Genomic DNA, 26684 nt, shown 5'->3' on the forward strand with positions numbered 1-26684 from the left:
TCGGAACACACTTACTGGCAAAAATTGGAACATCATTTCATGGGGATTGGGGATATCTGGAAGAAGTATGTGGAATGGATTATGGGAAATTTGGGCTTGACGACTGCGCTCCCCCCAGGGGTTGCTTTCTCGCCCAAACATGTACATAGTTCATCTACCAAGCTCTGTTGCGGGGTCTTTTTTACTAAGAATGGAAACAAGCATGAGGTTAGTCTTGTAATAAATGGCCAAACAAATAATAATATACGGGTATGCGTAGCCTAAAAAAAGAAAGGGATTGCAATTGGAATTGGTACACTCCAGGGCCGACTATTCTTACAGGTAGGGTGAGAAAATTGGCCAAAGAAGAGTAATACATTTATTCAATCCAGAACCTATTTTAAACCAGACTGAAAATAATCCAGTTGATTAATTACTGTACCGCGATAATCGGGAGGACCTAGACTTACACTAGCTCATTTCCCAGAAGAGTAACGAGTTCGTAGACAGCGAAGTTGAATCACATCGCCATACCCAAGTCACTCCGTGGCTACCGATGAATAAGAGAATTTAACAAAAAAAAAAAAAAAAATCCCAGAACGCCCTTAGTGACATCAGTAGGCCTAAGCCCATGGCAAGGGCGAGGCCCAAGGTCCAGGGTTCAGACCAAAGGCTAGTGTCACACATACACATCACACAAGCTGTGAGTACAATCGATCAATCAATGCATGAAAAGGGGGAATCAATCCTCATCTTCCGTCTCTGTGTCGGTGTCGCTGGTATCGCCTGCGTCGCCGTCGGTATCACTCTCGCTGGAGTCGTCGGAATCCTTGGACTTCTTCTTAGGTGCTTGACCTGTCTTGATCGCCTGCATTTGGCCGGCGATTGAGTCTAAGAGAGTGGGTTAGTAAAAGAAACAAGTAGCCAAGTGGGTAGGAGCTGAAAAAGACTTACCCTCGTCAGGCTCGCTGATGTCGTCTTCCTCTTCCACGGCGGCTGCCTTGGCAGGGTCGTCAATGTGGAGGGTAATTTGAGCCGTGCTGTCAAGTCCCAGGTAGCTGTCACAAATCATGTGGAGGATGAAGGTGAAGTCGCCGACCTGCGGGGGAGCCTGGAACTGCATCTTGAGAGTCTGGACGTTGAAGGTGGGCTTGCCGGCCTCATCGAAGATTGGCTTGTCGAATGTGGTGAATGTAAATGGTGGCACGGCCATCTTGCCCTGCTTGCCGTCTGCGAGGAAGATGTTCCAACGCGGGGAGTGATCGCGCGCCAAGTACGGTGCGTGAGCCAGAGGTGGCTGGATGGTTTCAATCTTCGCCTCAACCTTTTTGCCGTCCTCCATCTTGGTGGCGCGGTTCTTGGCTGGCTTGCGACCCATCAGGGCTTCCAGGTCGTCCTCGTCGGGGTCAATATCTTCCAGGTCAATCGGGTTCACTGGCGGCACAGATGTGCTGCCTGGTGGGATGAAGCGGGCTTTGACCACCAGCTGTACCAGACTGCTGGGCGTGATCACCTTTTCTCCCATAACCTTGAAGAAGATCCGCTCGGGTTGGAGCATGGGGAGTTGCTTGGCAACTGAGACGGCATCGGTGTATTGCTTGTCAGAGAGAAGACCAGCACCGACAGTAAGGCTGCGTCGTTGAGCCTCTGGCAGTTCCATATATCTCTGAACGGTGAAATGCTCCTTAGAATCTTCGCCCTCTATGGACTTGACAATAGCATCGGTGAAGTTGGGAAGTTGCAGCAGTGGTGATGAGCCCGGGGACACAGCCTGAATGAGGTTCTGAGACGTTTTGAAGCCACCGACGATCGGTCCAAGGTTACCAAATGCGAGTGAAATAGCAGTGAAAGCTTCAGTGAGAGCAAGGGCGACAGGGGCCGCTTCATATTTTTCTGCACAGGCTCAGTCAGTGGTATGTTTCAGAACAATCGTTGGGAAATCTTTCTTACCAGCATCCAAAGAGGCATCACCAAGATCAATTCGGCCAAGATAGGCCCATAACAAAGCCAAAGCCTTCCGACGAGAGGAGCTATCCAACTGCTTCAGCGCCTCACGGTCCTTGGCCGTAAGGAACGAGTTATCATCTGCCAGCACCCGCTTCTCGAGCTTAGCCAGGCCAGACTCGGCCCGAGCACCCTTGAGCATATCATTAAATTCCTCGCCGGAGGACAAAGCGCTGATAATTCCACCCTCGGTAATATCTTCCTTGTACTCACGGAAAATATTTCCGGCGCTGGCAACAAGAACCCGCTCCTTTGTGTAGCGCTGAGATCCATACCACCACTTGCCGACGATATAAGGTAGAAGGACGCCCAAAAGGGCACCGTAGACCATCAAAACGTATTTGCCATTGCCATCCATAACAATGAACTTGGGAAGGGCAATACCGATGCTAAAGCTCTGCTTGCCGTCGGGGTGACCAAATTGGAGGTAGTTGTTTCGCACTTCCTCGTCAGTGAGAGCCTTATAAGCCTTGGTGAGCTCCACGAAACGCTCGTTGAGCATCTCGATAGTCTCGTTCTTGGCGGGGTCGGGGCGAATTTTATCGGGGTGGTAGATCAAAGACATGCGCTTGTAATGCCTAGAGATAGCCTTCTCATCTGCGCTCTGTTTCCCGAGAAATTTGGTTAATTAAAATCCTCTGAGTATATTGGGCGAGCACGCGCCGAGCTGGATAACTCACTCTCGAGACACCCAAAATATCATAAGGGTCGTATGCCTTCACCACTGTCCTGGCAGTGACGACAATCAAGTAGACCATCCATGCCATTACGGCATATCCGAGGATGACCGTGATAATGCGCTTGATTCGGCGCTCTTTGCGCAGGCGCTTCCGCTTCTGCGCGTCGATGAGGTCCGCATCTTTAGGTTTGAAATCGGATTTGATGCGGGGAGCGGTATTCTCAAGCTCTGTAGATCACATAAAGCGGTTAGGGCCTATGAGATGCAGCTGGTGTAATCTTGTCAAAGCTCACCTTTGCTAGGTCGTAGGAGGTTATAGGTGAGAGGGAGAGTGACCAGGCCGGTCAAAGTGAGGATGAAGAAGGGGAAGAATTGGCCCTAGAAGCCAACGTTAGCGTTACTGTGTCTTTATTGGGTCAAGTCTCATCCTTACCTGCTCATCATAGGTATAGTCTGACGACATCCTGCGGCGGGTTCAGGGTACAGACAGCGGTGGCCGCTGGCCGCGGAATTTAAAGATCGTGTTGCACAGGGCTGTTGACAGAAGCCACTTTGGACGGTCGAGAGAACGCGTTGGGATTGTTGGAATAAAACAAGAGCCTATTTAGAGCCCAAAAGCCTGGCTCACAAGAAACAAAGGAGTGATGTAGGGGGAGTCAATATCGCACTTCCTGATCTGGTGATGACCGTGTCCTCAAGCAGGGTCCACTCACCGCCTGCCTTAAATAGTACTCGATACGTGGCAGTTTCCTTTGAGAGCTGCAGGCGGTGAAAGGACACGGATCTGAGGTCCACAAACATCTGATGTCTGCTAATTACATACAATTACATCTGTTGTTTACTGTGCATTGTTCGCATGTCTTATGATTCATGATAGCTTTTTATGGATTTTTTCAGATGTCAAAATATGTTCATAATTTTTGGTGTGAATGAGCTCAAGGCTGCATATATACTAATTAAATACACTCTTCAGAGCTACAGTCATGATTGAATATCCAATCGAAACCACATGCTGCAGCCTTAATACCATTTCCTTTCAGTTTAGGAGTATTGACAGAACAGATCCATCGCACACAATTCTCCCCTCATAACAAAGATAACTAAAACCTTCCCAGTCCGCCCAGAAAAGGAGTTCAAGCGTCAACAACTCAAGGTCGGACGCAAACTCAACCAATCCAGACAAAGCATAGGAAGTATCAGTCAGAAAATGCCTATGACTCATTTTCTCATGTGTGCGATAGAATCAGTGGACCAGAATCCACACGGCCGGGTCAAGAGGGACCAATCCAATACCTCGTGAGAGGCATCTTCATTGCTGCAAGTCGGGGACCCGGGATAATCCGTGTGATCTGGCGTTCTTGCCACTTCAGTGTGGTGTGGGCGCATTTGCAGTGGGCGACAGAAGACGGAGGACGTCACGTTGTCGGTTTATTTTCGATGGCGTTTTTTCTTTTGTTTTATTTGTCGAATGCGGATTCATAAACGTCGCAAATTCGTAAGATCATTTTTGGTGTTTTGTCTTTTTTGTTGACTGGGGAAAAAAAAAAGGATGGCGGAACAATCCGTCCAGTTAAGTCTCCAGATGGAAACTTCAGCCATTCAATCTCCAAGGGCATGGCCACTCGTTCTGAAAGCAATGTCAGGATTGGTGTTTTGGAAGTAAATCAGGAACGAGACTGATACTCACGAGTTGATGTAGTCGAGTCCACCGAAGTACTCAAGCATTCGATAACAGAGGCTCACATCGTCGCCCGGCTCTCCGCCGAACAGACGACACTGTGCTTCTTCCAACCCATTTGATTCCAGCCGCGAGGGGCGTTCACGGGTCTGCCAGGCTGTATACCCATAGTGCCATGATGGGGCGAGGGTGGCTGCCGGAGATCCACGTGAAATGCATGCGTCAGGAGAGTTGTCGGCAGACACAAGCGCACAGAAGCTGTTCTGAGGTGTCCGAATGGTTGATTTGATTTCCACGGGCGAGGTTGGATGTTGAGCGAGGACGGTGGAAGGTATGTTGCGATTGCTTGAACGACGAGTGCGGCGTCTGTTATGCCTCTGGCCCATTCTTAGAAGTAGAATTCAAAATAAAAGAACTTTTGATATAGAGGGGAGCGACCATCACCTCCAAAGGACGAGATGAGGTACTGAGAGAAGAAAAAATTCAATATGCAGCAGGGGTGACTCTTTATATGGAGTAGAGTAAACTGCCAAGTGAGTCACTTAAAGGAGAAAAATGGCCAAGACCCACTTTCTCGGTGGGACCATCCCGAGAGAAGATCTTTGATCACCTTTTTTTTTGATCACCTTATGGCTTTAAAAAATGGCGCCAGGTCCTACAAGGTCCTACGCTAGTTCCCAATTGGTTTATTTTTTAGTCAAATGCCTTCGTGACCATCGCGTCATTTGAGGACCCCCCAGAATGAGTAATTATTAAACTTTTGATGCTATTTTGTTTAAATGAGGTGATTCGCCTGAGGAATGAGCCTCACGAATACCTAGGTACTATTATGATATTATGAGCCATAAGGGCAAGAAATTGCCAAATATTGAAACAAAAAACATTTGAAAAAAAAAAATTTGAAACATCAAATGACGACTCCGTAGACTCCATACCGTGTCATGAGGTGATTGGAAAAGGGCCGATGCCGGATTTCCTTCATACCTACTCCGTAGTGCCGTGCGGACCGAATGACGATCGCATCAGGCAACAAAGACCTTTCCCTTTCCGATTTTACCCTAAACTACTCTAGACTACCCCCTAAATCACCCTAAATCACCCTATAACTGCACCCTATAACTGCACCCTATAACTGCACCCCAAATATTCTACTGCAGGGTTCCGGAGCCTTCGTCAGTCTCCGGTCTGTTTAGGCAATTTGGGTAGCAAGGGATATTTGAATTTTTACACCTTGCATCGAACAAACGCACGTGTGCAACGTGTTCAACGTGGAGAAAGATTTTTAGATGCCTTCAAGCCTGGCAATAATAATAAAGAACTGAGTCATTTAAGTGTATTTTTTTTTTCTTTCAACCCGGGAATTCGGGAAGCTGAAAGAAATGCTCCCAAGGTTGACTATTGACTCTGATTTAATAATTAATGGAGTGCCTGATCTGTGAGGACACTAAATATAGCCCTTGAAGACTTTGCCCAGGTGAAACTTGCAAGGTCCCCTGCTCTCCTTTGATTCCTCTGTTGACAAATAAAACAAACAGAACAAACATGTACTAAACAAATGCAAACATTTTGATTTCCAGACTCTCCCTTGCAGCAGAATCACTATATTCTGGGTCAACAAACGCACTGTGTGGTACTGTGAACCCTCCTTCATCCACTTTGGAGCTATCGAATTGTGTGAAAATGAGAGGTTCGTTGGGTTGTTGACCGCTGAGATAATACCATCTCTGACTCGGACTAAACGCATATCGCCCGAGTTCATTCCACCCATTTGGCAGCGTTAAACGAGTAGCGATACCCTCGTCTTGCATATTAACGGAGCTCCAGTCACAAACCGCGAGGGGATCCCTTTGGATAGTTTTCAACGGCCGCCAAACATTGATAATCAGGACTCGGTTAGCGAGGAGACGGTTGCGCTCCTGCTTGTCCGGAACAAGCGTCTTCAGGTGGTGGAGTGCACCCCTAGTTGTGAAATCCGAGTGCACACTGTGCGCCGGGGCGCGGTTGCTAGCGAGCAAGGATCCATCTTCTGCAAGGCATCGCACTCGATTTGCAAATGTGACTGTCCTAGTAGCACCAGTTCTGCGACATCGTTCAGCTTCTCGAGACAAACATGTTTATATTCTGGGATCAGTACTGACATTTTGCGAACTAACTCTTCAGTCTTCCGGATGATCGCATCCTTCACATGTTCGTCATCCGAGACCTTATCAAGCTCTGGCATTTCATGTGACAGGTATACGAATCCGTTCTTGTCAAGTGTGTAGGATGATTCCTGTCCCCGGATATCCTGCACATTTACCTGATGCATCTCGGCCAGCACCTCCATTTCCTTGAGATTATCCTCCGGTTTACCCTTGGCAAGCTTGACTTGGACATTGTTGTCGACATCCCGGCGTCTCCAAAAGCGGAGGTCTGTGTCGACGTGCCTCGTTATGTACTCGGCGTGGTCTCCCATATTGAGTATTGAATATTGAGTATCGATATCGGAAACGAAGATCAATATGGTTGTCCGGAAATAGCACTACCTACTCAGGTTTTACGGTGGGGAAATGTAGGGTTATAAGTACCTGCATTGTGGCGAGGATCAACCATCAAGAATTTCCCGCGAGATCCGATTAATGTGCATAAACCGGGGATATAGTTAAAATACTGGGTATAGAGTACCTGCTGAGAGGGGCTTTATCCTCGTTTCCAACTTTATCAGCGCTCAATGGCGGCATTAATACGAGTACGAACCCGATGTAGAGATCGTCAGCTCGTGATTTTTGAAATGCACAAATCTAGAATTCTCGTCATCTTGTTTATATAACGCTCGTTCTAATGGTAATTAATGCAGTTCGGATTTCGTAATCTATAGTCACCGATGGTGGAATAAGCACAAGAAACAATATATAACTACACAGCCAGGCTATCTTATAGGATATTCCAGAAATGAACACCTCAAAATTTCAGAAAATGATTATTGATCTGTTCTATGAACATAAGATCTTTAGTGATCCCATAATATATTTAGAATATAGTAAGGTTAAGCTAAGCCAAAATTTGGCGAGTAGCCCCAGAACGTGCTATATAACTATCTACCGGCCTTAACTAAGAAGTTTAGATGATGATAGAAAGAAAAAGAAAACAGCATATTGAGTCTTGACTCGGACAACTCTAGCGAATGAACCAGTATGAGTGTAGACTCATCCCATCGCTCGCCCTTGACCAGCATTAGGATTCGCCGAGTTTGTCAGGTGTCACAGATACAGCGTGAGACGTCGTGAAACCAGGAAGTCATTGTATTGCTTGACGACTTGAAAATATAGTTGTAGTTTAGATGAAGTGACAGTCATAGACTCATAACTGGGGGAATCTGTTGTTGATATATAATGGAAAAAATACTTATTTGATACGGAGTACAAATATCATTAATCGCCACCTACCACACGCTCTCGAATTATTTGCCAGAAGGTGGCCGTGAAGCGATCGACTGGGATATTATTATGCCAAAGATAAAGCTATAGCATTAGGATGAAATAAAGGAGGTTGTTATGTCGGCCTATTAACCTAATTTAGGAATCGGTATAAGAATCTGAATCGTGTCATTACTGCCTGCAGGTGATGGCAAGCAACCCTTTGCCTATATACTATGTGAGAGGAGGTCCTTAGACCAAAAATAAGAACTTGACAAGGCCCAATAGCTGAAATCAAAGGGACAAGTCTCTGATAGGTAAAGGCCAACAAGAAACAAACAATATCAAGTATTGGAAGCAAGATTCCACGGCTATAATTGACCAGGTTTTCCACCCAGTCATAGTTACAGTCAGATACAAGAGCAATGCATTAAATGATGTATAAGACGGCGTAACAATGATGAAAGGCCGATAGAGGCAATGAGGAAAGAGGAGACAAGATTGAAGAATCAGGCCCGAAGACACAGAGCCCGAAAAGCGAGAAGAAAAGGGTAAAGAGAAAGGAAGAAAAGCGAGGAGAAGGGCAAGAGAGAACAAATGGCCAAAGAAAAAAAGAAAAACACAACCCGCGTGTACTGTACAGGGTCCCAGAATCCGGACCATGCCTGGCTACCAAAAGCCATCATTCCTGTCCAAGACGCTTATGAGTAGGAACCAACTACCAGTCCAACCATTCCCCTAGGGAGGAAGGGACAGCTCCTAGCGCTGTCTACTTGCACATCCCTGAAAACACAGACCGTAGCTCCAAAGACATGCATAACAAGGAAGAAGGAACCGGAAGATTTGACTAGCTACCGTCTAACTTTGACGTATTTCCAGTCCTTTACTTCTTGCGGTTGGCTCGGCGGGCAGCGAGATCGCCCTCAGCAAGCCATTTGCTGGCATTCACCATCTGGACAATGTTGACGAACTGCTTGAAGGCCATGATGGGGAACGAGATGCCGGTGATGATCCACGGCCAGGTGCTCTCGAGTTTGTTCGCACGCGCCATCTCGAGGGCACCGGCGCTCCAGGGACTGGCAAAGAGGCTGGCTGGCTCGGGATGGGCGGGGTTTCCGGGCTGGGCGGAGGACAGCTGGGAATCGGAGACGGGCTGCAGGAGCGAGGGGGATAGGGTTGGCGAGGAGAAAGACAGGAGGTAAAGGCCGATGAAGAAGGCTTCATTGGCAGTACAGCAGATGAACAGAACGACCTAATAAAATATTGCGGATAAGCTTGTGGACGCGCACAATCAATTCGCTGCGACGGTATCTTACCTTGCTGGTGTAGTACTGGTACATAATCCAGCTACGGCTAGGATCAACCTTCTTATGGCTCTGGCTGGATCCGCCCATGCTTAGAGTAGCGTACATGTGCATGTAGTGACTAGCCATGTCCAAGCTGATGAGACCCTGGAAGAGGATAGCCCATCGGGGCCAGGCGGAGCTCAGGAAGACTAGGAGACATGCGGTAGTGCAGCGGTCGGTCACCATGTCCAGCACAGCACCGAAGGTGGTGGATTGGTTGAAGTATCGTGCTGCATAACCGTCCAGACCGTCCAGCAGACAGGACACCGTGTAGAGGAAGGAGCAGGTCCGGGGGTGGAGGGGCATGTAATATAGGGAGGCGAAGGTCAAAAAGACCCGGGAATATCCTAAGAACGTGTTAACCATATGGCAACTTGAAGCTTAAAGCCACATCAGCGGGGCAGCCTACCGATAAGATTCGGAGTGAAAAGGAATATGTTTTCCTTGCTCTCCTTGCTCTCTTCCCGTGCGGCTGATCTGGCCCTCTTCTTGGAGGAGGCGCGCTTTGAAGGTGTCGACACGGAGCCATTGCTAGGTGAATCTTCGCTCTCCTCAGCGGCAAGGGAAGCCTTTTGTCGTCGTGTCCTTGCGCTCATTGTGATGTGAAAGGGATGTGACTAGCGAACTGTTTTTCTTGTAGGTCGGGGACGTATGGATACCGGATAGTTGGTCTAGGTGGTGTCAGGTTCGGGTTGTAATGCAGATGTAGAGAGGGAAAACACACCGTGTTAGCGAGATAAGAATAAAGCGAATTCCCTCAGGATAAGGATAGGAGGCGTCCAGGGTGGGAACTTCGCAAGGAGAAATTTCAACGATAAGGGGAGATAAGCGTGCTTTGTTGACACGCACTTGAAACTTCCAAGGACTTCCAAGGTTGAGATAAAATTAAAAGAAAGAAGATGGAAAAAAAAAGAAGGGATGAAAGAAGAAAGGAAATTGTGGAATGTCCTTGCGGGTTACTCGGAACCTTGGATTGAGCTTTCCCCACGCGGTCCACCTGGAGAGGATCGTGATATTTTGAAACATAAAAAAACTGGGATTTGAAACATGTATGTTGTAAGTTGAAAATTTCAAATTATATCTCGGTGTGACCTATTATAATCATGTATAATGTGCTTTTATAGACATTTGAATTATATAAGGCTAGCCCAGAGGCATAAAAAAAAGAATATGTACAGAACATAACCCCCAAAATATATGGAGTACAACCTTGGAAGAAACCCATTCACGTCCGTGACCTGCGCGGATCAGTGGCATCCTGTTGACGCCACTCGCGAGACTCCCTAGTACCCATACTACCGACGCCGCCCTCGAGACGACGCTCCCACCCACCAAGGCGAACAACAAGACAAGTAGCATTGTCACCTTCCTTAGTGACCTCAGTCGAAAAGTTGACCACATCACGCGCCCCCTGCTCCGGCGTCTTGGATTCCTTGACGATGTCAACAATCTCCTGGTCAAGCAGCGTCCCGCTGATGCCATCAGATACTAGAACCAAGAACGAGAACTCGGCCGGGCCAAGCTCTATGCGCTTAAGTTCAGGCTCAGCAGAGACTCCGATGCGCTTGGACTGGACATCGCCAAAAGCGCGCGTGTTGGCTAACCCGCTCATGCGTTCTTCGCCGAAGGAGTCTGTAACAAAGCTTGTGGCGTACCGTCGGAGTCGGGTTGCCTCGATCGGAGAGGAGGGGTGGTGGTTTGATGTGATGGGGATGGCTTGGCCAGTTTCGGTTGAGCAGAGGAGCATGCGGGTGTCGCCGACATGGGCAACTAGGAGACTTGATGGAGCAATGGGGTGCCAGAAGGGAGTTGGCGTCGGGGTCGAGATCATCGCGACACTTCCGGTGCTACCACCCTTGAACCGGGCGCTTCCGCCGATCTGGGGAGATCGGGTCATGCTGGGCCTATGAAAGATTTCATCTTCGTTCAGAGGTCTCTCGGCTCGGACTAGATCATCGTCTCGTTTAGCTGCTTGAGCGTTGACAAAGTCTAGATCTGCACGCAGGAATGCGTATTCCACGACTTCCTCGATGGAGATGTGGTTCTCAATACTCGGGTCGGTGGTCTCGGTGCCATTGTAGCCGAAATGCGGCGGCTTGAATCTTTTGAAGTAGCCACCAACTACCCGTCTCCAGGTCTGCACAAGGTATTTCTCTAGGTCTCCGATTCTGCGTCGGTCACCTTCTTGCAGCACAGGTAGTTCGCTAGTGGCGGGTGGCACTTCGGCACCAGGTCGTAGGCTGGACCGAAGTTCGATATCAAATGCCGCGTTTTGGATATACTCGTGCAAATAATCCCTCAGGAACGAACTACACTCGGATCCGCCATGGCCATCAAAGACACCGAAATAGAAGACTTGTGGGTCCCCGCTAGCTGTTTCCGCACCGCGTGACTCCCGGGGGTAGGCCAAAGGATCGTTTTTATTAGATCGTCTAATCGTTAGCGAGGTTGGAGCTCGCTTCGCAAAGGCGGGGATGTCGATGACGCCGGCTTGGTACGTGTCTTCATTCGAGGGGCGGGTTCCGCGGGAGGTGACGGCGCCGAAATGGTGCTTCGCATTGCGGAGTGGAATTCGGACGACTGTTGTGTCACGGTCTATTAAAGCTTGGAAGGCAGCTGGGGATTGTGGGGTATCTCCGGTGTGAGGTATAGAGGCGGAGCGAGGAAGTTTGTGGAATGGCGAGGACGGTCCACGGGGGTCCGGATGAAGCGAAGATGACGGCAGGTGGGTGACAAAGTAATCACGGAACTGTGGTCGCTTCCTAACTGTAGAATGACCGGGCGGCACAGACTCGGTACTGTAGCATCGCGCTCGACGAAGGAGAGCGAAGCCTGGGTTGTGATCCAAGGTTAGCCAGGTGCTTTTAAGGATATTCATGGCCGCAGATAAGCAAGTAACTCTCGTCGCACATACTGTAACAGTCGGCCGAGGTCCAGACCCGGCCTGTTACTCGCCTCGCTGAAAGGAGAGTCATTGGCCCATCGAATTATAAAGAAAATAGCAGGGAGGAAAAGAGGGTTGAAGGGACTGGGCGTGGGGAGAACACATATGGTCCGAGCGTCGGCAGATAAGAAGACTCGGACCGGCACATTCTTTCCGTGGGATTAGCTCTTTACGGTGTGGGTTCCACTTCAAGGGTATACATGTAGGTATGTATAACTACTCCGTACATCATGTACTAATAAGGGAGCATCTATTTACCAATATAATTGAAACTATATACGCCTGTTATGCACAGGTCATGATACTTTACTTACATGATTCCTGTGAAGATCTTTTATAACTAATGTGAGAGTGGGTGAGAGTATGCATACTAAGAAGTGGATATCTCTCTCCTTGGGCTCCACTGGGACTACGTGAACTACAAGCAAAGCGAAGTATTCCATATTTGACATAGCTCAATTAGAGACTAAAAAGGGCAACAAGATGCTAAATCACGCTCATAAAAACGGATAATATCGGTAGCAAGGCCCACTTCTGACGTCCACAGAAATGGACGAGAGAAGAGATAAATGGCACACGGGAGTGGCCGAACAAGAAAAAACAAAAACAACGCTGAAAGAGTGGCACCTACCGGGTAGCAGAGCCGTCCATTAAGTCCAAGCAAGACGTTAGGGGGATCTGCCTTCAGAGAGTGTGCCAGGTTAGATTTCGTTCGAAGAAAAACGGATGTACTCGGGGATGAGCATCTAGATAGCCTTAGTCCGGGAGAAGAGACTGCTGTAAACGGCGTCCACGACGGGTTGGGCGGTGATCTGCTTTCCGCCAAAGTATCGGCCATTGAGGCCCTTGATGGCATTCTCGCCACCTTGGACACGATCGAACTTCAGGTAGATATCTCCCTGGGAACTGGCATCTAGTGAAATGTGAACAACGTGCCCGTATTTCTCCTCACACTCCGAGCGGACGTCCTCCTCAAGTTCTTTGACCCAGGCTTCACCGGTCTCTCTGTAAACGAGTTAGCGTTCATTCTCTCATGATGAAGTTCACAAAAACTTACTCGGCGGGGTCGAACATATTGCGAAGCAATACACACCGACTAGCCATGTTGACATTGATGGGAAGCGGCTTAATCTCGGTCTTGGGTCGGAGGAACTTCTGACGATCGTCGACAGAAGGCTGGGGGTCATCAGTTCGTGCAAGCTTCCTCATCAATGCATCCCTAGAGTAGTTGTTGAAGTTCACACCAGCAACATCCGTGTCGTCAAGTGCACTAGCACCGGCACCCTTTTCGGTTTCCCTGCCACCAGCACGGTCAAAGTTATTGGAACCTCCGGCTTGAACGCCACGACCTCCCTGGCCGGAGAACGAAGAACCCTGGAAGTTTGATTGGTTTGTAGATGCAGCACCGGAGGGGCGATTGGCGTGCGCATCGGGGGTGAACTTATCATTGCCGAGACCAACCCGAATAGCTCGTCCAGCAAGTTCAAATCCGTTCATCTTTTCCAAAGCGTCCCGAGCTTGTTCAGGATTGGCGAATCTAGACAAGTTAGTTGGTGAAAGTGCTAAGAATATGGAGGGGAAACGTACTGGACGAAGGCATAACCTTTGCTTCTACCGGTTTCATCCTTTTGCAACTGAACAAACTCGAGCTCGCCGAATGGTTCGAAAACATTGGTGAGATCGTCTTCGGTAATGCTGAAATGGACGTTACCAACATAGAGCCGGTGGAATGGTGCGGTGTGTTGATTGCCTGCAGTAGCCTCGGGGTTGCGAGCTTGGCGGTTCTTCTCCGCTTCAGTCAGTTGCGCAATGATGGGAATTCCTAGAAGCACCTGGCCGGTGAGTCGGAGGGCGGTGGAAACAGACTCCTCGCTTTTAAATTCGACATAACCGACACTATAAAGATATTAGCAAGTGCTTGTGTAAAGAGATCACATGAAAACATACCCTTTGGAGCGTCCGCTAACACGATCCTTGACGATTTGAGCATCCTTAACGGGGCCAGCCTTTTCAAAGAAGGCAATCAGATCCTTGATTCTCAGACGAGCAGCAAGTTGCTGCACAAAGATAGTGCGCCTGTCACGTTCATCCTCATTAAGCTCGGGAGACTTGCGGCTGAGAGATCCACGGCGGGCGTCAACATCACGGCGGGGGCGTCTTTCTTCCTCACGCTGGCGGCGATTGGGCCGGTAGTGGCGATCATCATAGGGAGAACGGGAGCGGGAACGAGCGCGACCTCCACCACGATAGAAGTCACCGCTGTGGCGGTAGTCGTCACGGTCACGGCGAGGACGGCGTCGCTCAGATTCGCGACTCTTGCTCCTCTTTCGGCTTCTAAGGCTTCCGTTAGCACTAGCAGTGTCGCTTTTCATGACTTCATCGCCCTCAAGGTCTTTATCAGGGCGGCGGTCACGGCTGTGGTCGCGGCGACGGCGTCTGTCGCGGGAACGATCACGGCGCTCGCTGGGGTCCGCGCGGGAGTGGTCGTCACGTCCTTCAGATGTGGTTGGGGCCTCGGCGGGGGCAGCCGCAGTAGACTCAAGGAGAGCCTCTACATCAAGTCCAGACATTTCGGGAGGTAGCCTGTCGTTGATCGGGGGTAGAGAAGTATTGATCGGGGTAGGGATATTGTCACTTTGTAGGGGTCAGATGGCGGCAGGGGACGCAGAGTTGGTTTTCGAACCCTTATGAGTGGGATGGATCACGGAATCTTCCGTTGGTTTCCAACGCGCGTTTCCGGATATTTCTTTCGTTCAAGTCACACCACACGCGCGACAGGGTTTCGAGCGAGATATTTACCTAGGTAGGCACTTGAGTGATGGCATAATATAAATAATTTGGTTGGAAGCCCGGAGGGTCGAGGCGGTGAGGGAGCGGAAAAATAATACGCCGACCGCCGACCGCGAGGAGATTTTCTTGTCGCCTTGAGTATCCTGAGTTTGCCTCAGGCAAAAACTCCGCAGGGCCACTACTGAACTTGAACTTCCAACCTTAATATTGGGTAGATCTAGGTATACTTCTAGAGTTACTTACATAGAAGAACATACCAATTTTGAGAGAATCTCGCTTTTCTTTCGTCTGGCCCGTCCCCCTTGTCTGTCCGACACCCTAGTTGCTTTTTCTTTCAGATCACCTGTCCTGGGAAATCTATAATGGTGACAAATGCCCACTTATTTATGCCTAGAATGAGTAGGCAAAAGTTCACCTAGGTAACTGTGGAAACGACTGTCTAGCAGGCAATAGATAGAATGAAGATATAGATATTATTTTCTTGCATTATGATTAACGGTCATATACACTGATAAGTGATGCTTGTTAAAAAAAAAAAGGGAATCAACTCCGCCTTGCATCTAGCACCATGACAAGAGATGACATGACGAGGTCTACTGTACAAGAAGTAGACCCCTGAGACCAACCGGAAACTCCACAGTAGCCAATGTACTCGGAGAGTACTGAAGAGTAGTGACTCGATCGTACTCGGCGTTAAATCGTGACTTGAGGACTAGTAACAGCCCTGTATTAATGCTTGGATTCATTGTGCTCACTGAGCCTTCACGCCCTTTGGGGTTGCGGCCACCAATTCGGTGCCGAAGACTCGATCCCAGAATCGACTAGTCACGCCAAAGCCATTCTCGAAATCGGCGAAATGGTGTTGGAGGTGGTACTTCTTGAGCTCCTGGTAGTACGAAGGGAGACTAGATCGATGTTAGCATGGATTCATTGTATCAGTGATAATGTTCAACTTACCTGCGGTGGTGCAGGAAGTAATGGGTGAGATCATAGCAGATATACCCAAAGACGCCGCCACAGAATACCGACGCGGCCGCGTACCAGTTGTAATAGAAGACTGCGTGTGCCAGCTTCCAGAAAGGAGCAGCCAGAAGCACGAACAGTGTCGGTGGCATAACAAGACGATACTTATCCATCGGGAGATAGTGGTGGATACCATGAAGCAGGAAGTGCAGAGTAAGACCGACACGGTTGTCCGGAAGCCAGTGGTCAATGTGGAAGAGGAATCGGTGCATCAAATACTCGATGAGAGTCCAGAGACACACGCCGCCAGTGAAGTAGGAGGCAGCAGCAGTGGAGCTACCCAGACCGGTAGCTCCCACAGTAATTCCGTAGGCAACACATGGCAACCAGATACTTGGCACGACATACCACGCGGTCTTGCTGAGAGGCTCCAGGAAGTTGCCGAACAAAGGAGCGGACTCCCCTCCCCGGTAGTGACGGGGCCGATGAATCTGCTCCAAGTAGAACTCTTTGGAGAAGTTGCTGTTCCACAGCTGCATCAGAAGTGGCTTGTTCAAGTCCAGGAACTTGTGGGTTTTATAGTCCTGGCTATAGTCGGTGTCCATCGACAAATCCTCCTCCCGCGACATTCCAGTGGTTGTGTAAACGGGACCAGATTCGGTTTCAGTCACTGTCACTGTCTCGGTGACAGTTGTTGTTGACGTAGTTTTGCCAAGCGTAGAGGCATTGGAGACAAATCCAATGTGGTACTCGTCCAAGATTTCATAGGCTGCATCGGTGTGTTCGTGGGAGATCTCATCCTTCAGAATATCTGTCGCATCCTGGCCGGCATACTCTAGGATCAGATCACCACCACCGGGGTGCGCGTCGACGAAATCGGTGACATCGTAAACGTTAGACCCCAAGGTGATGTAGCATGACTTGGCGTTGTTGTGAGATTGGACTTCGGCGGAGGTAAACGTCGGCAGAACTCTCCCGGGCATGTTGGCGGAAAGGTGATGGAGAAGCAGAGTAGGGAAAATAGGGAGAATAGGGAAAATAAGATAGGATGGGAGATGAAAATCCGGGAGGCGAAGCGGCAATAATAAGAATTAATCAGGGGAGGCGTGGCGTGACACCAAAAAAACGAGAACCAGGGATCCGCCCGCTCCCGGAGCCTTGGAAAATTTCGAATCCTCGACTTACAATTGGATCAGGCCACAAGTTTAAACAGGATCCACATCGTATTTGGATTGATAGCCTATGTAACTCATTCTTTAATTTTGATACTGCAAGGTACTAGCTTATGGATGTTAGTTATGTACATAACTCTCCATATTTGATGGATTTGCTCTCGGTGGGGCTTTTATATATTAGCCGCATTGATGAGGCGCTGGAAATTGGGGAGAAATCGCGGTCCAGGCTTAGCTCAGCTGCTAAGCTTATTATTTGCCTTCTACTCCGTAGTAATCCCCCAGTGCCCTGTTAAGCTTGCGTTTTCATGCTGTTTTCATGCTAAGGTTGACCGAGTGCTCTAGGCAGCAGATTAGCAAGATAGGGGTTATAAAGAGCAGGAGTTTGTGTTGTTGCGACGTGCAAAGAAGATTAGAAGACACAAAGCCAGAATCATTAAAATGGACAGCATTGTTTGTCAAATCAAGTTATGCCATGCAATCAAGGATAGCAAGACGTAATCAAATTTCAAAAAGCCTAGTCAAAAACCAGTGATTGGAGTGGGGTCGTTTTAGGTGTTGAGATTCAATTAAAAAAGACAAAAGATTGGAGTATGTAACTACCTCCGTATTTGTGCTGAAGTGGAAGTTTGATAACACCCATTAATGAGATGTATGAAAGGCCCGTCTCCTTTCTCCTAACAAACTAGTGTTTCCTGGACCAAGCATTGAATTTGAGTGTAACTAACAGGGGAGTGCCTACAAGCATGGCATACAATTTCAATGGTTCTGAATATGGTTATCTTCTAGAGACCTCAAGGATATTGATATACCTAGAGCCATTTATATATATGAAGAGATTAACTAGGAAGATATGGTCTTAGGTTGCTGAAGAGAAAGACCATTCGCCACCAAGATGCTGCCTAATATAGGTCTGTAAGAGCTAAAAATAGGCCAAAACCACTAAAAGGAGGCCAAAAAAAAGGGAAGGTGACAGCAGTAGTGGCAAACACTATATAAAAGCCCATCTTGGTGCAAGAGATCTTGCTTGACAAAAGGGACAAAAATCAATGCCATTGGAGTAGTCAAAAGTACAGCCTCCTAAGGTGATCAAGGTTAAGTTGGTAGATCAACAGCGGCCGATGGTGAAAAGGAAGTGTGGGTATGAATGAATATTAAAACAACAGACTATAAAGTGCCAGTCACCGTCGATGGATGTATCTACGGAGTAGGTAGCTTCTACATGCAAACCTTGAACGTACAAAGTACTGCGAACAGGTCCACGGGTATGAGCAGATCATTTATGACTAGCCAAATATAGTTAGCGAGACTCATCACATAGGCTATACCTAGATAGGAATAGATATGCTAACTATACCCAAACAGGCTAGATTTATCAGGTTAAACTGCTAAACCGCTCAACCGCTCAACAGCCTAAGCTGCTAGCTCCTTCGACGGGTTTCTCAGGAATCATTCCTGATTCCAAGGTTTGGGGCCCCATTTATCAGACTGGTTTCTTGTTTGCCACCCCGGTCGATCGGTTTAATATAAACATGAAAATCCGCAGTCGGACCCCATTTTGACTCCATTAATGGAGACGAGCCCCATAAGCACATCAGCCTGACAGGAACAGAAAGTCTGATCCTTCGGGTAGCAACGAAACCCGAGATCCTCCAGAGGGGAAAGATCTGTTAAGCCAAAGGCCACCCTAGCATCTATACAAAGTACAACATACTAGTACATATCGAGTACATACTCCGTACTCCGTACTTATATTCAGTAGCAGTGTAAGACAATCTCTGTACGCGCCCGGCTCTCGGCCTATGTCTCCACTGAGAGTTTAGTGTTATCCTACGCGGCACGCGGGGCTATGGCCGGAACGATTACTTACAACGCTATTATGGCTTATTTATCGGTCTCTGCATGGTCAATTCCAATTTGAAGCAGGGATTAGACATCACACTAGTTAGTAGTGGAGATTTCAGCCCCTCTTCCTTCCCACATTCTCTACATTCTCTTTTCTCATCTCTTTTGTACTTGTACTCTTCTCTTTTCCATTATACCCATATATCCTTCCATGCTCACTCCCCTTCCTCCACGACCCACAATGTCGACCACAGGGGACTGGTCCCCCGAGAACCCGATTTTGGCCTACCTGCAGACATTAGCGGCCACCAAAAAGACACTTCCTTATGGGCAGCCCGTGGTCGCCCACGCATCTGTCAATCACATTGACTCGGCTTCACTCGTACGGCTGGCCGCAGATATCGGCCCGTACATCGCCATATTACAAATTCCGGCCGATGTCATCGACGACTGGTCCGGCGATACTATCGAACAGCTTCAGTATTTGTCCAGGAAACATAGATTTCTCCTGTGGGAAGGAAGCAAGATTCTGAACCCTCTGGTAAATTTCATGGGCAGAGCGGATGCGCCGTTGGAAACAAGGCAGGCTTTGGCAGACTTGATCAAGAAGTCATATACCAGTGGGCCATTGAGGACGGCGACGTGGTCCAACCTGGCCACCTCTTGGGCGCCCGCAGCCCCAGTGGACCAGCAAGAAAATGATATATTGATCCCAACCTTGAGATTGGCGGCCCGTGAGGCAGTTGCGACAACCGCAAAGACAATCCAAACTGAGATCTCTGCCGAATTAAATAACTACTCGTCGGGCGAGGAAGTGGAAATCGCCACCCCCTCCACGGAAACAAGCAACGGTTGGAAAGAATTCAGTCCGAGTAGTATGGGATCGGCATTACGGAAATCGTCCACCATTTCGGTCACGACTGAGTCTGTGACTCTGCACGCGCACCTTCACACGGATGACGGTGTCCCAACGCCCCCGCAACTGGCCCGCAGCGTTGCACTCTGTCTACCCGGCACCATTGACACCGCATTTACCCCCGAATTCCGCCAGAGTACGATAGTCGCCGCATGTGCAAACTCCGACTTTGTCATCGGATTCGCAACCGAAGAGCCCTTTTTCGTGAATCACCGAGGAAACGATATTTTTGAATTGGCATTATTCGATGGCAACGGGAGTCCCCAACTAGGCCTCAGCGCCGCCAAACTCGCCACTTTGCCTTACCTTAACGAAGTTCGAAAATCACTCGGTGTATTCTCTCTTGTATCACCTCTTCTTAGCCTCGGCTTTGAGTTTGATCCTACCTTCGAGCCTGATGGAATTACACCATGTGGTCCTGAGTGTGAAACTCCATATACTGCGCAATACCTATACTATGTACTCAGGCAAGCGGTAGCTCTTCGAGAACAGAACCGACAGGAGCATGAAACCGCAAAGCAAATGGGCCCCAAAATCATGCACTTCCCAGTGGTTATTATTGTATAATGTCACGCAGATAGCGCTTATTGTCCTGCATGCTCGCTGGCCATTGGCGAGTTTTGATGGCTTTGTCTTCCAAGGTTGGCAACTTTGGAGTTGAGTGTGTATGCTATATGCCCGTCTGGTTTTCCTTTTTTTTTCCTTTTTTTTTTTTTTGCGACCCGCCAATATTTCCAAGACTCGCTCGTGTCGGTATTTACATTAAAAGTGTCTTATACATATACCAATGAATTTGATGAACAGATAAATGGCTGGGTTAACCTGTGCACGTGCTCGATCTAGAAACCTGAGGCATAATCTAAAAATCCTTCTGTCAAGAAACAATTTCGCCTGAATTATCAGGCTAAAGGCACGTGCCCCATTCTTAGTCATATTGTGGGAATCGCCTCCGCGCCAAGGTGGGCATGGATATCAACAGTGAAAGTGGCATCCTGCTATATCTTCACTTGGACTCTCTATACATTAAGATTCTACACTCATCTTTATAAATCCGATCATGGAATCGGATTAGTGTTTGATTACCAAGCAGTTAACCTCATCCATTACTGCACACTTCAGACTGAAAAATACTTTACTACGACAGTACATATCACAACTCTTTGCACAAAATCCCTTGATTATTTTACTTCCAATGTTTTACCTCCACAGCCACAATTTCACAATTTCACGCCACATCATACATAGTCACAGAGACCTCCGGGGAACTCAACAACCATGAACCCAGCCAAAGTCTCAGGCCAAAGTGGGCTTTCTGGCCAAAATGACTTCCAAGAGCATAACAAGCAATCACCCATTAGAGTCATCTCTGCGAATGGGGACCTTATGCTCGAGTATATCGCTCCTGGTGACTCTTCATTGTCACCCACCAGGTGCAAATGGCGGGTGGCAAGCGAGCGTCTTACCTCCCACAGTCCATATTTCCAAGCACTACTGGATCCCACCAAGTTCTCCGAGGGAAGGCAATTCAGTGCCCAAAAGCAAGCTTGGAGCGAAACCCAAATACCAGATGCAGTCTCACAGCATGCGCTACCAACAGTCAGGCTCCCCAGTGTCCACTCTACTAGCATGTGCGGAGAAGATGCCATCGAGTTATTTCTGAAGATTCTATGTCTTGATTCTTTCGATGAAACCGAAAGAGTTGTGTTTGAAAATGAGTTGAAGACCCAGTCTACACCACTTGTTGCGAGAATGATCGACCTTGCCGATTCATTGAATTCTCCCCGTGTTGTCCAGGATGTTCTACATAGGATTGGATATTTATATGGCAAGTCAAAGCCTGCCCTCCTTGCCAGGTTTAATGGAGCTTTGTTATCAATGAAGGAAGACCGGATTCGACAAATCATCTTCATATCTGCCTTCCTCAATGATTCAAGACTTACTAGAATCATGACCCATACCTTGCTGGTTGTGGGCTCTAAATTCTGGACCAACGGGCTAGATGCCCCCGAAGAAGAATCTTTGCGCTGGAGATACCTACCAAATGGGTTAGAAGGTGGGTTTCCAAAGAGTGAATCCCAGTTCGTTCCCATTAGCTAAATCATCTCGCTGCAGAGGAAATCTATTGTCGTCGCCAATATGTTCTGAATACCATAACCGACCTACAGGCTCATTTTCTTCGAGTCTATGGGGGTCTGGAGGAAACCGACACTACAAAGTCCGCATCAAACAATAGAACATTGGGCGCGGCCTTCACCGCGTCTGCACATGCGCTTTTTCAATCTCGTCAATTCCAATGCAGAGGCGGATTCAACAACGCCAGCCAGTGCGACCTCTTCCAACTTGGCCAGATGATCCGATTTTTCTCAATGCGCGCCAGAACGATCTTTCTAGGATCAACATTAATAGACCCAGATTTTGACTCAGCTCCCAACGATGGTCACACAGCTGGCGAATCCAAGAACGACCAACCTCCAGGCCCACCATCTGATATTACAGCCATAATCGCCTCTATCAAACAGTATCCTGATTACGCAATCGACGAATCTCACACCGGCTGCGGTGTGCGACGCCGAATTATGCCTGCTTTGGAGTGCATCGAGAAATTCATCTGGGATGACCGCGGTCTCCTAGGTATCACCCCCACAGTTTTAGATACTGCAGACTCACTTCGACCTTCGAAATGGACGCTGTGGACAGACCTCACGCGCAAGAAACACACAGTCGATATTTCTTTTGCAAGAGTCACCGCTGTGTACTACCCTTCAGCCCCGTCAAAAAACCAAGTCACCCGTTCCACGCCCCAAGAAGAACTCGGGCGGCTGTTATTCACTGCTGCTCGGAGGGATTGGAGTGCGGCAGGCTCAGGTTGATGTTCCAACCACCATATATAAACCATTAGACTATTTATACCGCAATTCATACATTTTAGAAACAACAGGGTGCTCCCTCCGTACGAGCCGAGGCTAATTTGCAACTTCATGGTATATAGCCTACTATATTATGACTTCGACATTTTTGAGAAATGATGGAGCCTGAAACTCTAGAAGTCTTTTGACAATGAATGATCCGCTTTAGATTGTGTCATGATCATAAGCGAGTCAACCCTGAACTATCATTTCGTACGCTGGAACTGGTCATGGAGCGGAGATAGTATGTAATCGGGCCTTGGTGTTCACCGATTGAGGACAGAAAAGCTGCCAAAGATGTCTCTACATATTATCAATGCATGGTCCCAGTCGAAGTACACTCTCTAGTGGCGACAACCCCTATGTTGACACAACAGGAGAGGAAACAAGAGGGCACATGCCTAGTTGCCAAGTTCAAGTTTCCAATTTTGGCTCGTGCAGGTACACACGTCACAACTGAAGAACCATGACAAAATACGTTGCGGCAAGTCCGAAATACGACAAAATGATCCAAGAGCATGAGAAGAATAGAATTGGTTTCGACCGGTCTAGACCTCGCATTTTATATCCAAGGGTCGGTTCCGGTTGGCTCCATATATCTAGACGTCGGGAGTACAGGGGTCTCGAAGATCTGGTTCTGGGACAAGCTTAACATCAGAGATGCATGGAGTATATGTGGACGATGGACTTGGATTGTAGTGAGATATATTATTGTACATAACGTAGAATCATGTTTCTTCAGGTGCCAATGGACACGAAGTATTAAATCTCAATCAACACAATGTATAACCAGCTACCACGAGACAATAAACTCGTGTATCGAATTTGTGACTCGTAGATAGTGCAGTGGGAGATGTTTAGAGAAACAAGAATCACTTTTCTCTATAGTGCCTATCTGAAGACAGGTGTAGAATTTTCTCTTTCTTTTGATGGCATGCAAATGAAGCGACAGAAGAAATGAACCCGAATCCAGATAACTGCAGAGATATTTTCCAATTTGATTCTGCATCCATTTTGATTTGCTTTTTTTTTTTTTTTTCATGTGGTTCCATGCACTTACAATGATGCCAACCGTTCAACATATTCAACATACTGGATCACCCCAGAAGTACCCCATGTCAAGTTCCATATTCGGACCAGATGGGAAGAATGAACCCGTGATCTGCCCCGTAGCTGGGTCATAGGGGAAACATTCGTCATAAGAGCTCTGACCCGAGAGATCCTTCTCCTGTTTGATGAACTGATCAAGTAGATCCGGTGTCTCGAGACCGTAGGATTCCGGCATCCCGAGAGGACTAGTGTTGGATTGGTCCATCGGGGAGCAAGCGATTGAGTCAAGCTCGGCGGAGATAGCATCAACAGCCACTGCCGCAGGCAAAGTCGCGGACGGGTCAAATGCGACATCATCCGTTGCTGGCTCGTCTGCCACTGGAGCGAAGTCTGCGGTGTCGGGGACATCGAAGAGGGAGTCTGACTCTTCGGTGCTAGGGAAATCGTTCACGTTGATTCCAATATGTGGTGCCAAGCGGCGGAGGAATCCGTCGCAGAGTTTCCAGGCTCTTTCCGACGCCATGTTGGTTTTGGATAGCGTTGACAGCCAGTCCAGGGCTTTTTTTGCAGCTTTGGAGACCATTGTCGCTTTCTCGGGGACGTGCTGGACCCGGAATGCCAGCTCGAGCAGAAGAACAGTAACCGCCTGCATCAGATAATGTAATGTGCACCACCATGGCGACATGCGGTATAGCAGTACTGCGTCTGGGGTATCCGGGAATAGCGTAAGCATGTGACATGCAGCCTCGATACATTCCGCCGCGGTCTTGTTGCAGAACTCAAAAGTCTTGTCTTCTGAAGGGGATTGATCCAAACGACAGAGGCACGGCCGGGTGATTCCGATTTTGGTGCTGTAAAACAGAAAGGCGAGGCCCATTCGCTGGCTAATGGGGCATTGGGATGTCTGTGTCGAGGTAAAATCGTATGCAGCAGGGAGATTCATAAACCATGAATCAATTTCCAGCATCAGGCTCTTGATGGTAAATTCAGTGCTTGCCCATGGCGACTGCAACGCTTCTGGGCTGTACAGTTTCACAGTCATCCGCTTAGAGATGCTCGTCAAGGAGGCCAACTGCAAAAAGTAAAGTGAGGTGCAAGGCGGAAGACCCTTGAGATACTCGGCTCGGTTCATTTTTGTCTCCCCCTCGGCAGGCAAATCGTTTGAATCAGAATCAGCCGCTGATTCCAGGTCCTCCGCGCTGTTGTTGGTGGGCATCCGCTCGGAACCACTCGATGTACGAAGTACAGCTGTGCCTATCAGCCGAGCCACCTCGTCTTTTTGGAAATCACTCTCATCAAAAGGAACAGGCATTGGTGTGGTGCAAGAGCTGTCAATAACACATGAGGGACGCCCAGTCATGATAGTGAGTAGATGATCCAGTGTATACAATGACCACCACACCCGATATCGTATCTCCTTGGAAGTGTCCGATATACTCGCACCCACGTTGCGCAAATGCAATCCAAGAGCTAGCGCTCCTCGAACTGCACTTCCGGAAAGTTTCCAGGCCCTACATGAATCAACGTAGTGAGTATATAGTGTCAGGATATGTAGGTCATTAACTTACCGATTGATATGCCCTGACGCAATCAGATAGAACGAAGCAAGCCCCTCGACTTGCAACTGCTGTAGGTCAGGATGGTGGAGAATCTGATCTTCCAAGCTCAAGGCCCGCGCCCTTGAGAAGTACATTTGGTGGTCATCATCTTCTTCCTTCCAGTCCGAGTTCGTCAATTGCCCATATTTAGCCGCAATGGCAAAGATCAGGTTGAGTATGGCGAGCCATTTGTTTCCTGGCTTGAGAGATGGTTGACTGAAAAAGACCTGGAATTGGGGGACAAAGGTTGAAACTCCAATGATTGGGAAGGACGGATGCACCGAAGTCAGATAGGCATTGAGCATTTTGCCTGCCATTTCCCGTGATGGCACTCCATACATATCACTCTGATCCGCAGTTGGAATATCCAGGTCATCAAGGTAATAGTTGGAAGCTACTACCCATGGCTCGCTTGGGTTCTCCGGTCGAGGCGTCAGAGTTGGAGAGGGTAGACCGTTATCATCGTCTGTGTTGGGAAGAGTTGCAGGCCAGGCCTCACATTCACTGTTGACCTCTTTGCTGAGCCTTTGGAGCCAAGTGATCTCAGAGCTTTTTCCAATGAAACCCGTTGCTCGTGCAGTTTCATCTCTGTTAAAGTCCTCTTCTGTCTGGTCGCCGGATTCCAAGGGACTAACTGATGATGCTCGGGAGGGCGGTGGCTCAGAACCCGCATGCCATAAAATCCTTCGTTCTCCAGCTGCTGCAAGACATGTTTCTGGGTTGAATGCCAAGTCGGGGGCCGATTCCTGATTTGGTATTAGGTAACAGTTATTGAATGTGGATTAAACTTCATACCGCTGCCAGGGCAATGTTCACAAGTTGCTCATCAGACACGCCAAAACGATTGCTCAGCTTGCTAATGACATCTTCATATGCCTGCACCTTTGCGGACAAGCTTGCCAACTGTCTTTTTTGGTTGATTGTAGATGTCAGCTCTTGCAATAACGGCGGCGCATTTTTTATTATTTATATTGACTCTGCATACCGTTTAGACTTCTCCCTTTTGCCATCGGTATAGCAGCAGATGATTCCAGCCTCTCGACAATTGCGGCACCCGGACTTGTCTCCGGTGCATTTCGTCTTCCGCTGTCTGCAAGACTCGCATGCTCGACGAACGTGTCGACGATGGAACCTACCAGGGGAGGTGAAGGCAGATTCGGCTCCTTCTGCTAACCGCGGGATGGCCATTTTCTTGGTTCCCACTTCAGATTCACCTCGTTGAAGATGAGAAGCTGGGTTATCCTTTATATGCTTTATCAGATAATACTTCTTGGCTTGGAATGATCATGATTTCACACTTACCACACTGGACAACTGATTACACGTGTCTGCATCAGCGCACGATAATTTGAAGAGGCTCTGTTGATCATTCCACGAGGGAAATGGTATATTACTCATGGTGAACCACAAAAGATATGA

The 26684-nt window shown here is 48.3% G+C and overlaps 10 protein-coding genes across 10 annotated transcripts; 2 read left to right on the top strand and 8 right to left on the bottom strand.

Moving 5' to 3' along the window:
* Window positions 1-721: 721 nt before the first annotated feature.
* On the bottom strand, window positions 722-3125 carry N7455_003372 (J domain-containing protein; the record flags this gene model as incomplete). Its single annotated transcript, XM_040962636.2, has 6 exons — window positions 722-870; window positions 934-1872; window positions 1930-2587; window positions 2664-2890; window positions 2956-3040; window positions 3096-3125. The coding sequence occupies 6 exons, from the start codon at window positions 3123-3125 to the stop codon at window positions 722-724; spliced, it is 2088 nt and encodes a 695-aa protein (XP_040806921.1).
* Window positions 3126-4261: 1136 nt separating this feature from the next.
* On the bottom strand, window positions 4262-4726 carry N7455_003373 (uncharacterized protein; the record flags this gene model as incomplete). The annotated part of the gene is made up of 2 exons (XM_065604471.1): window positions 4262-4289; window positions 4350-4726. The coding sequence occupies 2 exons, from the start codon at window positions 4724-4726 to the stop codon at window positions 4262-4264; spliced, it is 405 nt and encodes a 134-aa protein (XP_065462962.1).
* Window positions 4727-5887: 1161 nt separating this feature from the next.
* N7455_003374 (uncharacterized protein) lies at window positions 5888-6795 on the bottom strand (the record flags this gene model as incomplete). The annotated part of the gene is made up of 2 exons (XM_040962205.2): window positions 5888-6419; window positions 6479-6795. The coding sequence occupies 2 exons, from the start codon at window positions 6793-6795 to the stop codon at window positions 5888-5890; spliced, it is 849 nt and encodes a 282-aa protein (XP_040807354.2).
* A 1550-nt stretch (window positions 6796-8345) lies between these two features.
* N7455_003375 (CDP-diacylglycerol--inositol 3-phosphatidyltransferase) lies at window positions 8346-9677 on the bottom strand (the record flags this gene model as incomplete). The annotated part of the gene is made up of 3 exons (XM_040962211.2): window positions 8346-8987; window positions 9052-9428; window positions 9491-9677. 3 exons carry the CDS (start codon window positions 9675-9677, stop codon window positions 8619-8621), a joined length of 933 nt encoding a protein of 310 aa, XP_040807349.1. The 3' UTR covers window positions 8346-8618.
* Window positions 9678-10306: 629 nt separating this feature from the next.
* ptcA (type 2C protein phosphatase PTC6) lies at window positions 10307-11959 on the bottom strand (the record flags this gene model as incomplete). The annotated part of the gene is made up of 1 exon (XM_040962202.2): window positions 10307-11959. One exon carries the CDS (start codon window positions 11957-11959, stop codon window positions 10307-10309), a length of 1653 nt encoding a protein of 550 aa, XP_040807347.2.
* Window positions 11960-12771: 812 nt separating this feature from the next.
* N7455_003377 (putative RNA splicing factor (Pad-1)) lies at window positions 12772-14595 on the bottom strand (the record flags this gene model as incomplete). The annotated part of the gene is made up of 4 exons (XM_040962212.2): window positions 12772-13030; window positions 13083-13562; window positions 13613-13921; window positions 13973-14595. 4 exons carry the CDS (start codon window positions 14593-14595, stop codon window positions 12772-12774), a joined length of 1671 nt encoding a protein of 556 aa, XP_040807343.1.
* A 971-nt stretch (window positions 14596-15566) lies between these two features.
* Window positions 15567-16761, bottom strand: N7455_003378 (fatty acid alpha-hydroxylase; the record flags this gene model as incomplete). The annotated part of the gene is made up of 2 exons (XM_040962207.2): window positions 15567-15720; window positions 15773-16761. The coding sequence occupies 2 exons, from the start codon at window positions 16759-16761 to the stop codon at window positions 15567-15569; spliced, it is 1143 nt and encodes a 380-aa protein (XP_040807345.2).
* A 2275-nt stretch (window positions 16762-19036) lies between these two features.
* N7455_003379 (uncharacterized protein) lies at window positions 19037-20278 on the top strand (the record flags this gene model as incomplete). The annotated part of the gene is made up of 1 exon (XM_040962200.2): window positions 19037-20278. The coding sequence occupies one exon, from the start codon at window positions 19037-19039 to the stop codon at window positions 20276-20278; it is 1242 nt and encodes a 413-aa protein (XP_040807351.2).
* A 708-nt stretch (window positions 20279-20986) lies between these two features.
* Window positions 20987-22581, top strand: N7455_003380 (uncharacterized protein; the record flags this gene model as incomplete). The annotated part of the gene is made up of 2 exons (XM_040962209.2): window positions 20987-21764; window positions 21824-22581. 2 exons carry the CDS (start codon window positions 20987-20989, stop codon window positions 22579-22581), a joined length of 1536 nt encoding a protein of 511 aa, XP_040807357.2.
* Window positions 22582-23701: 1120 nt separating this feature from the next.
* Window positions 23702-26663, bottom strand: N7455_003381 (CeGAL family transcription factor; the record flags this gene model as incomplete). Its single annotated transcript, XM_040962215.2, has 5 exons — window positions 23702-25178; window positions 25236-26011; window positions 26061-26172; window positions 26251-26507; window positions 26568-26663. 5 exons carry the CDS (start codon window positions 26661-26663, stop codon window positions 23702-23704), a joined length of 2718 nt encoding a protein of 905 aa, XP_040807352.2.
* Window positions 26664-26684: the final 21 nt, after the last annotated feature.

The sequence above is a fragment of the Penicillium solitum genome (genome assembly GCF_028829755.1).
Source record: "Penicillium solitum strain IBT 25940 chromosome Unknown utg000001l_segment0_segment0, whole genome shotgun sequence".
Classification (NCBI taxonomy): Eukaryota; Fungi; Ascomycota; class Eurotiomycetes; order Eurotiales; family Aspergillaceae; genus Penicillium; species Penicillium solitum.